The 12500-nt window shown below is 36.3% G+C and overlaps 1 protein-coding gene across 1 annotated transcript in view; it reads right to left on the bottom strand.

Moving 5' to 3' along the window:
- Window positions 1-12500, bottom strand: part of LOC127444991 (polymeric immunoglobulin receptor-like) — an 84181-nt gene that overhangs the window by 43069 nt on the left and 28612 nt on the right. Inside the window, exons 6-8 of the mRNA XM_051704687.1 lie at window positions 11804-12118; window positions 11373-11690; window positions 11281-11296 (exon numbers count right to left, since the gene is read on the bottom strand). Of these exons, the coding sequence (XP_051560647.1) occupies window positions 11281-11296; window positions 11373-11690; window positions 11804-12118 (649 nt within the window). The remainder of the gene's footprint in view (window positions 1-11280; window positions 11297-11372; window positions 11691-11803; window positions 12119-12500) is intronic.

The raw sequence follows: 12500 nt of genomic DNA, 5'->3' as shown, positions 1-12500 counted from the left end.
GTCTGGTTTATACTTGACGCTTCCACATGAGCGCACAAGTGATGTGAAATCTGTTTACAAACGCATTCACACAGAAATCACGATTTATCAATGAGTTTGCACTAAAATGTATTAAAAATGTATGAAAAAACATAGGACCAACGGAAACCACACATACGCCAAAATCACACATTTCCGGTGTCCTTATAAACATGGAACAAACACAAAATAATTGAAATATATGGTATTTTTCAAAGTAACAAAAATGACGTGCGTATAGCTCGAGCTGGGTTCTGATTCTGCCTGTGCATGCTCAGTGATCGAGCGCACAAGCCTTTGGTTGTCTTGAGCTGGTAAAATGCTCTGGAAAAGGTTTGTCAGATGGTTTTAGCATGCCGCGTACTGCACAACACTGCAATGAGACTGGGAGTTTCTTCACCTTTGTGCTTGACGTGTGCAAATTGTGTCAGTACCGGCAGCGAGTCTCTCTTTTATAAGGCGCCCTGCTCAAGAAACGATCAGGCGAAGCAGCAAATGTGGAGAACCGCCACGGATTTCTTTGCACTTCAAGCATTGCCTCATGGACCTCATGCACAGTCTGAACCTGTGGACGTTCAGGCAAAGATAAATGCTCCTGCACAAGCAGTGCTCCAAGCACGCCTTCAGTTCATCTTACGTCTACAGTATGTTGTACATTTAAAAAAAAATCAAAATTGTAATTCTGTACTGTGATGTTTTTTGGCCTTTTGCTTTGACGGCATCTTTCACTACACATTTCCAACTGTACAGGTGTGTTGGTGCTGAAAGCCCTCATATAAAGATTGTTTAGGTGTGTCTTATGTCAATTACAATCTTCGGTCACGCGCTCCTTCATTTAAAGTAATCCGGATTCGTTTAACATTAGAACGAGGGTAAGACCAAACTCATGTGCGTACAGTCCTTAAAAACGGTTTATTATTAGACGGTTTACTTAATACAATGTTTAAATGTAATTAGAATGTATACATTCATTTTAAATGAAAGTCATCATCTTGACTGGCTCTACAATATAAACACTAGTGTCTTAATGTAAACGTAAGTGCTTGAGTTTAGTCACACAGACAGTGTAAACAGCCTATTTGTTCTTAAATGTCTTTTTTACCTCTTGTTCACGACTGTGTCTGTTTGTCAGACATCACCTGATAATCAGCCGTTGATGTCTGTAATGCTGCATTTCAGACAGCACTTAAAATGTTGTTTGAAATAGAAAAGTGGATTAAAAGAGCAATATAAGAGTCTTTTAGGTCATGTAAAAAAAAATAGCATCTTTCTCAAACAGTCTTATTTACACTATAACTGACTCTGTGGTCGAGTCGATTTTACTTGCTTGTCTTTCAGAATATCTTTAAATATCACTATGTGCTGGACATATTTGATTGCTATAAGTACTTAACAAAATGTACCTCTTTTGTGCCAAATATTTGGTGGTGTGGCATATTTGGTTCCTGAGATTTATCCCAAAATGTGAAAAATCTTACCACTGACCCCAGCCTCCCCTAATCTGAAGAAATGTGTAAAGAAAAGAAATGAATTAATTAAATATGTTAGATTTTTTTTTTAACAAATGGCTACAGTAGGACCAAATATTTTATTGCTTTTATGCCTCTAAAAGTCTTTGAAAATTCATTCAAGTTTGCAATGACTTTTGTAAAGTTATCTCTGATTAGTTATATCTGCTCTGTTGACATATGAAATGTTCTCGTCATTTTGCAACAGGATTAGAAATTGCATTTCTCATTATCAAATATATCTTCCTCAAAATTAAGTATAGTTAAAGGAACCGTTGAAAGGAATCAGAACTGGAACCGGAATTCTTTATGATTCCCGTCCCTGATCTCATCACATCTGAATGAATCAGTAACAGATGGTGGGAACGTATGAAGGTTGGAGATTTTTTGTTGTACTCACTCATAATGTGTAGATGAGCAGTTGTAGTAATAATGGAGTAACTGTACGAGTCTCTGTTGATCCAAACTCCACATAAATAAACTCCTCCATCATCTGGTGTCACAGCAGTAATTCTCAAACTGAAGAGATTTTTATCTCTGTCATCAGAAATACTGAATCTTCCTTTCTTCTTCCTTATGCTGGAGATCTCCTCAATGGATGTTTTTCCTTCTATAAGATTTGTCTTCCAGTTATTCTTATAATTCTGTGAATATTCACAGCTGAAGTTGGCAGTTTCTCCATTGTTCACCATCACTCTCTTTGACACCCCACAACATGAATCTGTCATTCAAGAACATTATTTCCATTGTTTACTTCAGCTTTAAAATTGTCAGTAGCTTTGATTTGAATAAGACTTACCTTCTTTCACATTCAAAGTCATGTTAATATACCATTTGTCAAGAACTTTAATCCAGTATCTTCCAGCATCCTGTGGTTTCAGTTCTCTGATGAAGATAATGAGACGTCCATATGTGTCTCGATACAGAGTGAATCTTCCTTCGTTAATCCATTGATCATGTTTCTCAGAATTTATAATGTCTGTCCATGGGTCAAATTTACCCATGTATTTAAAACAGTCATCGCACCAAAGCTTCACAGAATTAACAAGAACACTTCCTCCAGAATATCCAGTCACATCAAAGCATCTCACTGAACCTGATCAGATTAATACTGTTATCAGAAACATCATTAAATAATTATTTGTCTATACATCATTACTGTATATGGATTTAGAGAGTTTAAGTAGAGTACATCATGATTTGTGCAGTACTGAAAGAGAAGTGTATTGACCTGAGATGAGGTAGAATGTGAAGATGATGAAGATCTTCATTGTGAGTTGAGTTCAGCTTCACAGCAGCTCTGATTCTCCTCACAGGATGTTTGTCTTCTTTATGCTGAATGTTCTCTGTGTGTATCTCTCTGTCTCTACATCTGTCTGCTTTAGTTACTTCCTCTTTATTCAGCTCTTTATAAGTAATGATCAGATTTACTGGCCCCTCCCACCATCACCATTCACTCAATATACATCAAAGAGAAACAGCGACCTCTAGCGGAAGTGATTGAACTTCTGAGACAGTTCACGACTGTACATTAGGAGAGAATTCTGCTCCTGTCAGAAAAAGACTTTCTGTAATACAGTGTGAAAGAATTTTAAATTCTTTATAAAACAGTCAACACGCCATTGTCTCTTCTATTAATTTATGCATGTTTTGATAAGTTATTCTGTCTTTAAATATGTTTTCATATTATAGTTAACTTGCTCCTTGGAGAAAGTTTTGAAAATGTTCTCTAAGGTTTGCAGTGTCATCTCACTCTCTCTTATCTAAAACCTCTGATTCATCTCCTTAATTGATATTCCATGATCTGAATAAAACAGAAAATGTGCACCATTAAAACGAAAAACTGTCACTTTAACACACAGCTCTGGGTTCAGCACCATGGACAGCAGCTCAAACATTACAGCCTTTAAAATAAGATCCATCAAAGTCAGAGAGCACATGAGGGATATATATATATATATATACACACATAGAGGAGTGAACAAGGCTAACAAGACACAGGTGGGAGACAATCAGGGAAGAAACCAGGAACAGAATAAGAGACCAAAACCACAGGTTAAAATTAAAGTCCAAAGACACTATGCAGTAAAGAGCTTTATGATTCATATACAGCCTCAAATAATCTGGCCAAACATCACCCACAGGAGGCGTGACCCTGCTGATTTAATGCATTCTGATTGGCTGTCTACGTTTGAATCATTTTAATATATAAGAAACTCAATACACTTTAACTTTACAAACTAGATTACATCCTAACATAAGTATTAGAGTACAAGTGTGAAACTGGTTTGATATGATCGAGGGACTAAAAACGAAATGTTTTTTTTTTATTTGGTTTGTTCTGAGCAAAAACTATATGTTATCATTCCGGTTCAAAAGTTCTTCAATCTCCTTTCCAAATGGTAACCGGTAAGAACAAAGAAAAGTTAATAAAGTTATTTTTTTAAATGAGAGTACTCTGCACTTAAGGGGTGGGTGAAATACCAATTGCAGTGTTGCCAGATCTCACAAGAGAAACAAGCGACCTGGTCTGGAAAAACAAGCCCAAAATAATTGAGAAAAAGAAATTTTTTTTCCTGTGTGGTGAATTCATCAGTATATAAATCATAACAAGCAAACAGTTAATTCACAGTTAAGTACAATTTTAATTACAGATCTGCTTCTCAGTCAAAACCCGGCGGCATCAAATCTGTATTAATGAACGATATCTACCAATAATTCAGTGAAGACTTGGAAACAACTGAGAAATGTGTTTTAAAAAGAATTTCCTTGTATTTATAAGCCATGCATGTATATGTAGTAATTACACATCTTTGTTAAAAAGGTCTTCATTCACAGAATGCTTCATCCACAACAGACAAAAAGAAATGTGTGATGCAGCAGTTTCCTTCAGGATCAAAGCACGTTTCATTTTTTCAGGAAATATTATGTGGTGTAGTTCCATATATGTACTGTGATAAACTCTTTGGGCTTTGGTTTTAAAAAAAAAAAAATACATTCATTTTCGCTTTGATTCCTGGAACTGTTTTTAGTCTGTGATATTAACAAATAAAATGTGTTTTACATATGAAATCCCTTCAGTTGTATTATAATCAGTGTCCACTAGGGGGCACAATATTGTAGCACAATTGAACTGCTGTGCACTGTTTTCTAAGCACACATTTTCCTTGGAGTTTGTACGTTCTGGAAGTTTTGTAGCCTTGTCTCATATATTAAAGATGGCACTTAAGTTGTTGTGAAAATGATTCATCTTACGATTGTGTTTGTCAGTACTGCTGCTGGAGACCCACAGCACTGCACTCTCTCTTATCTAACACACATGATTCAACTCATCAGTTCATTATTAGAGACTCAATGATCTGAATTATATCATGTTAAATATGCACTGAAGCTGTGGGAGCAGATTGAGAAATACTGTCCTGTCACTTTAACACACAGCTGTGGATTCAGCACCATGGACAGCAACTGACAGTCAAACTTCAGGAAAACTGTTGAGGAAAGTTTAACAGCACCAAATGTAATAAGATGGAAGTTGTTTATTTACTTACATTCAGTCTTTACAAATCTAAATAAGGAGGAATTTAAGAGGACCGGTGGAGGTCAATGTTTCAACTCATTTCTCCTGATTCATTCTTTTATTTCATACTTATAGAAAGTGTAAATCCATATTGAATACAGATAAACAGAAGCTGCCAACACAAACATCGACTATCTACTGTATGAACTCTCTATTTCTCAAGGTTAGATTGAAAATTAATCTGGAAAATGAATCAGACATGAACTCATTTTCCCTGTAGGTGGAGTCAGAAGACTGAATTCAAAATCAAATAAATGACTGTGTGTTTAGAACAGGGGTACTCAATTAAAGTCCCAAGAGATCTGGTCTCTACATTTCCTTCCCAGCAAATGTACACTATATTGCCAAAAGTATTCGCTCACCCATCCAAATAATTGAATTCAGGTGTTCCAATCACTTCCATGGCCACAGGTGTATAAAATGAAGAACCTAGGCATGCAGACTGCTTCTACAAACATTTGTGAAAGAATGGGCCGCTCTCAGGAGCTCAATGAATTCCAGCGTGGTACTGTGATAGGATGCCACCTGTGCAACAAGTCCAGTCGTGAAATTTCCTCGCTACTAAATATTCCACAGTCAACTGTCAGTGGTATTATAACAAAGTGGAAGCGATTGGGAAAGACAGCAACTCAGCCACGAAGTGGTAGGCCACGTAAAATGGTCAGTGGATGCTGAGGCGCATAGTGCGCAGTGGTCGCCAACTTTCTGCAGAGTCAATCGCTACAGACCTCCAAAGTTCATGTGGCTTTCAGATTAGCTCAAGAACAGTGCGTCATGGAATGAGTTTCCATGGCCGAGCAGCTGCATCCAAGCCATACATCACCAAGTGCAATGCAAAGCGTCGGATGCAGTAGTGTAAAGCACGCCGCCACTGGACTCTAGAGCAGTGGAGACACGTTCTCTGGAGTGACGAATCACGCTTCTCCATCTGGCAATCTGATGGACGAGTCTGGGTTTGGTGGTTGCCAGGAGAACGGTGCTTGTCTGACTGCATTGTGCCAACTGTGAAGTTTGGTAGAGGGGGATTATGGTGTGGGGTTGTTTTTCAGGAGCTGGGCTTGGCCCCTTCGTTCCAGTGAAAGGAACTCTGAATGCTTCAGCATACCAAGAGATTTTGGACAATTCCATGCTCCCAACTTTGTGGGAACAGTTTGGGGATGGCCCCTTCCTGTTCCAACATGACTGCGCACCAGTGCACAAAGCAAGGTCCATAAAGACATGGATGAGCGAGTTTGGTGTGGAAGAACTTGACTGGCCTGCACAGAGTCCTGACCTCAACCCGATAGAGCACCTTTGGGATGAATTAGAGCGAAGATTGCGAGCCAGGCCTTCTCGTCCAACATCAGTGTCTGACCTCACAAATGCGCTTCTGGAAGAATGGTCAAAAATTCCCATAAACACACTCCTAAACCTTGTGGAAAGCATTCCCAGAAGAGTTGAAGCTGTTATAGCTGCAAAGGGTGGGCCGATATCATATTAAACCCTATGGATTAAGAATGGGATGTCACTTAAGTTCATATGCGTCTAAAGGCAGATAGGCGAATACTTTTGGCAATATAGTGTATGTAGCTTACATGGTGTCAGTAGTTATATGGCTAGGAAATTATGTATCTTTTTTTAATAGTTTTTATAACTTGCCATGTTGACAGCAATAGTACTTTGTAAAAAAAGAAAAAAAAAAAAAACTGATGAGGACATTGGGGGCCCAGAGACAGCTAGTGGGGTCTGAGAGATTCAAATCTACCAAAAGATTCAAATATTTCATCAAGACTTCATCAGTCGAGGGCACTTGGATGTGAATATTAAAAGATCAACAGTTTGTTTTGAAGCTGAATGACAGCAGTCCAGTTTTGTTGAAATATTTTTACATTCAGAATCTATATGTGTGGGACATAGGAGGCCTTTGGGTTTAGGGGTGTCCCCTGAGAGAAAATGTCTAAAAATTTAAAAGCCTGAATGGACCATTTTTATATTTACCTTAAAGTGAGAATCTGCTAACAACAAACAAACAATTTACATAACAGTGAATCATTAAATATCTGTTTGATTAATTTAAGGATACATAGGCTTTCCTTGCCATGATGACATCTCTGCTTAATTAGAACAAAAATATATTTTTTAATTTTTATTTTTTTTATTTTTTATGAAAGGCTCGTAACATGCTGATTAATGAAGCACGTTCACTTGTCCTGACACAAATCTGGCTTAGCTGAACCGGCTGAAATCACATATCAGACAGATGAAGATAATTTCACTTTACTTCATTTTTGTTTTCTGCAGTGTGTTTAAGTGATAGATGCCAGTATCTGTAGCGGTGCGGCGCCTCATGTCTATAGCGGGGAGAGAGAATACATACAGTATACTGAACGCTGAACTATTGCGTTGAACGTGCTTTATTCCCGCTCTAGAGAGAAATATTTCTCTTACATAATCACTTAGCCAGGTGTCAGATAACTAGCACAAAGCTTCAGAGCTCGGTCCGGATTTAATTGTCCCTTGGTCTGGATCCAGACCGGAGTCCGCCAATTGAGTACGCCTGGATTAGAGTGTATGATGAAAAGTGATCTGAGAATTCTCAGAGAAGAGATGTGAAAATGTACGGACCACGAAACGGTTTTCCATTGTTACATTAAAAATAGTTGTCATCCCAATGACGAGTAGATTTGATTTCTTTATTCATACATTTCTTTATTTAGTTCAGTTGAATATTTATGGAAAACTCTGTAGGTCATTGTATCACTCGTAGTAGAATAATAGTCTATTATAACCAAATTTTCAGTGACAAACCGCCTCTCATTAAAACAAATACACCCTTTTAGATTGAGGATTTGGATCCTCATATTCCATTCAACACAATGACAATAAAAGAAATTAAAAAAAATCCTCCTTGCTGATGGTATATTTCAGTAATTGTGAAAATGAATGTTTTAAAAGTCAAATAGGTTCTGTGGCAATAGCAGTTCACGTATGACATGCAATGTTGCAATCACCATACATTACGTGTTACGATAGCACATCTTCAAGATTCGATACATATTGTGTGATTTACATGTTAACGTCCAAAGTATTCCGAAGCACCGCAATTTATTCATTCTGTATAAACTGTCCGTTATACAGTAGTCGATAAGATTATTTTGATGAGATTATTTTAAGATAGCTCTATAAAGAAAAGTTAATGTGGTCAGTCTTCTGGTATCAGGATTCACACACAAATAACAATACAAATATTTACGCAAGTTCATCTGGTGAATTATGTATTTAATTATAAATGAATACTACAACTGCAGTGATATCACAACTCAGAATAAAAATATGAATTATAATGAATTATTCTCAGATTGCATTCAAAATAAATGTATATATATTTTTATTTTTATTTTTTACAAAAACTTCATAATAAAAACCCGAATAAACAGATAGTTGTATAAAGAAACAAAAAGTTAAAGAAGAAAACTACTTATTAAATAGAATTATGCAATAATAATTGCAGTGAAATTAAATAATAACAATAATAATAATAATGAAAATAATTATGCAAGTCAATTATAATATTTGTAGTTTTCATATGGCCAATAAAATGCATCTTGTGTTGAGTGGAAACTTCTATTGTAAGTCCATTCTTAGCAAAGAAACCATTTCCTGTTTATCACGCCTAACTGAAGTGACAAAGGTCTTGTTTGGTTTCTATGATCTTCTACAGAATACATATACGAGTGGAAGAAAACCACAAGTAGAAGCATTTCATGTTGTAACTCTTCAGTGCACTGTCGCCATGGTAACAAATAACCTTTATACATTTTCAAGTCTAGGTTAAATACTATAAGTTCATTTTTGAAGTGCCACACTTGTGATGAAAGAATGGATACCAAATTAAACTCAACAAACAACAACACAAGTCTGTTTCTTTTAGATCCTGCCAAACAGAACGGGTGGAACATTTAAATTAGTTCAGTCTCATGCAGTATCTGATAGTGGTATAATCAGTGTGAATCTCCTCTTTACTGAATGTGACTGTATCATCAGTGAGAGAATCTTCATGTTTGTGGAAACTGACAGCAGCATACAGGAGCACATCAGAGGAGTTTGAGGGAAACTGTACAGTAGAGTAAAGAGGAGTTGATGAAGGATCTGAGAGAGAATCACGTCTGCTGTCTGCACAGGATGACTGAAATAGACAGTTTACTGGTATGATACTGCAGAGATGTATTTAAAAAAGATACAACTTTCAAACACACATTGTAACTCACCGTTGTATTTGTATCTTTCTTTCTCTTGTCTGATGTTGAGGAGGTTTCTGATGAACACAAAACAAAATCAAGAGATCAGTAAGAGAAAGTAGATGAACATGAAACTTTATAACTGAAGAAGCTCTTGAAAACTCAACACAACATGAAGTGAGTGAGATTTTTATACTGTATCATGAGATCAGCTGCTCAAACTGTTTAATCTTTGAATGGTCAAGGGGGTAAAATATGACATTTGAGGATGAGACTCAACTCGAGCTCTAATTTACAGTATCCTCTTGTGGGATTACTTAATGAATTAAGATAACTACAGGGAATGATCTATTAAAAGAGTGAGAATGGAAATGGTGAAGTCATCAGTGGTTTATATGGTCTGTTAGACTGATTGATTGACAGGCAGATTAAATGAGAGAACTCCTCCTGAACCTTCATTTAACTCCGTTTAAGATGGAAGAATGAAGAACACAGATGAACACTTCTGTAAATGAATAAGATCAGAATAAATGAAGTGTGTTTATGTGTGTGTGTCACCTTGTCTCTTGTTGTGTGTTAATTTACAAACAATCAGAGTGAATCCTCCAATCAGCAGCAGAATCACACACACACAAATGATGATGATCATGGAGAAATCTGGAAAAATTATGGAACTATCTCAGATATACATAGACATTTAAATAAAATAATATTTACAGAATTATTCGAAGGACTTACAAGTCCGATACTTAGTTTACATAAATGTTTTCAGTAAATATTCAAAACTAAAATGGTGTATAATTTGTAGCAATTTGACAACGGCTGCAAACATTTGTGGGGCTATTTTTTTCTTTTCTTTCTTTTTTTTACTGTTTTTGTTATGGAGAGGGAAAATGCCAAAGCGCACATGGATAATCTGTCGATCAAAAAATGTTTTTACATTTCTATAAATCAAATTAGATTCAATTGAACCTGCATGTTTTCAGTAATGCTTTATGATCTGTAATTTGTGTTTGAGTTTTGTGCGGTGGCAGAAAACTTTAAATGAATCAGTGAAAATCTCCTTAATGAAACTCACTCAATCACTACTGAGAGAATCTTCATGCTTCACTTTATTAAGTCAAGTCACTTTTATTTGTATAATACTTTTCACAATACACATCATTTCAATGTAACTTTACAGAAAGTCTTAATTTCTTTTAAGTCTCCATTGAGTGATCCAAATGATTTTATTTGTTGAAGCTGAATTACTCTGCAGGTAAATGACTTTCAATAAAACTTCTTTTTTGTAGAACTGCACACAACCTTTATTCTGCTTCTTCCATCTTTCTTTCTCTCTCTCTCTGTTCACTCTTGATCATACTGGTGGTTTCCTGTAGAGTCATTAAATCTTCACAGCTGAACTAATCTTAGACCCTGAAACATCTACTGCTTTCTGTGGTTTTGAGCTGGTGTGAAAACGGTTCTGATCATCATGAAAACACACAAAACACCTCCAGTGGAAACTTTGCAGCCAAGAGAAAGTCTAAGACTTGATACACCATCAAACCATGTGAAAAACTGTATTTTAGATGAAATTTACATCATTATTCTCTGTAAAAGCTTTCAATAATCGAATTATTGGTAGTTTGTTTTAACACAATATTTAAATCAGTCCCAAATGCATTACAACTTAAATAAATGAAGTGAAATCATCTCACCTCTTCTGATGTTCAGAATGACTTTAGTGATGACATCAGATCCACACCAGTATATCCCAGAATCCTCTTGTCTCAGATCAGTAATGTTTACAGTAAAGACTCCAGTAGATGCTTCATCACTTAAAGAGAATCCATCATCTCTGATTCTCTCCAATGAAACTCCATCCTTTACACACATTGAGGCTTGATGTCCTTTACAGAAGAATTTCTGATGTTCATCATGACGTTTGCACTTGATTGAGATGTCGTCTCCTTCAAACTGATTCAAGATCAGCTCTGAAAAGAACAACAATTTCACTCCACACAGTTCAGGCACATGTAATATTCATATTGAGTTGTTCATGTCCCTCACCTTGTTTCCTGATAATGATCAGATGAGTGTAAAGATAATTCACGTCTCTTTCTAATGTCATTGCACAGCAGTATTTCCCAGCATCCTCTGCTGTCAGTCCCGTGATGGTCACAGTAAAGACACTTGCTGTGATGTCATCATTCAGAGTCAATCTGTCAGTCTTGGTCTCATTCTGGTCTCTCACAGTCTCAATGAGAGGATTTCTATCTCTAGTGGAGCACTTCCCCTTACAGAGATACTTTGACTTTGATTTATAGATCGGATCATAAGGACAGATGATCTCAACAGATTCTCCTTCATGACCAAATACTGGAGGCACTAAAAAATAAATAAACAGACACTTTGAACACAAAATATGGTGCTTATACCCTATTTATTTGTTTGTCTGGGATCTGTCTGGAAAATATAATAGTACATAAAAATGGTCCTACCATTTTTCACATCCAGTTTTACTTCAGTAAACCACTCAGTATATTGAGATACATTGACTCCACACCTGTATGTTCCAGCATCTCCAGCATTCAGATCTCTAAAGAACACCATCAAGACTCCTCCTCTGGTGTCATCATATAAAGAAACATCTCCATTTTCCATCCATTTATTCTCAACTCCTGGATACTTCCTCTCAGAACATCCATCTGATTCTTTACAGATATATTTTGGGTTGGTTTTGTACTGAGGGTGTTCACACTTGATGATGATCTGACCTCCTGAGTAACCGGTCACTCTATATGAACCCACTTTATCTGACAATCACAAATATCACATTATACAGCTCATCACATCTGACACAATCAAACTCTGTTTACACTTTAAAATATACTGATATTACTAGCATTTAAAAAAAAAAAAAATGAAAAAGTGAGAACAAAGTCAAATGATTCGATTGAGAGTTTATTTTACTTACTAATAATGTGCACATATACAGTAGTAAGGGAGTACGTGTTTCTGTCGTTGTTGTACTCACTCATAATGTGTAGATGAACAGTTGTAGTAATGGAGTAACTGTACGAGTGTCTGTTGATCTGAACTCCACATAAATAAACTCCTCCATCATCTGGTGTCACAGCAGTAATTCTCACAATGAAGAAATGTTTATCTCTGTCATCAGAAATACTGAATCTTCCT

This window comes from Myxocyprinus asiaticus, chromosome 8 (genome assembly GCF_019703515.2).
Source record: "Myxocyprinus asiaticus isolate MX2 ecotype Aquarium Trade chromosome 8, UBuf_Myxa_2, whole genome shotgun sequence".
In the NCBI taxonomy this organism is placed as follows: domain Eukaryota; kingdom Metazoa; phylum Chordata; class Actinopteri; order Cypriniformes; family Catostomidae; genus Myxocyprinus; species Myxocyprinus asiaticus.
This window is presented reverse-complemented; position numbering and strand designations above follow the sequence as displayed.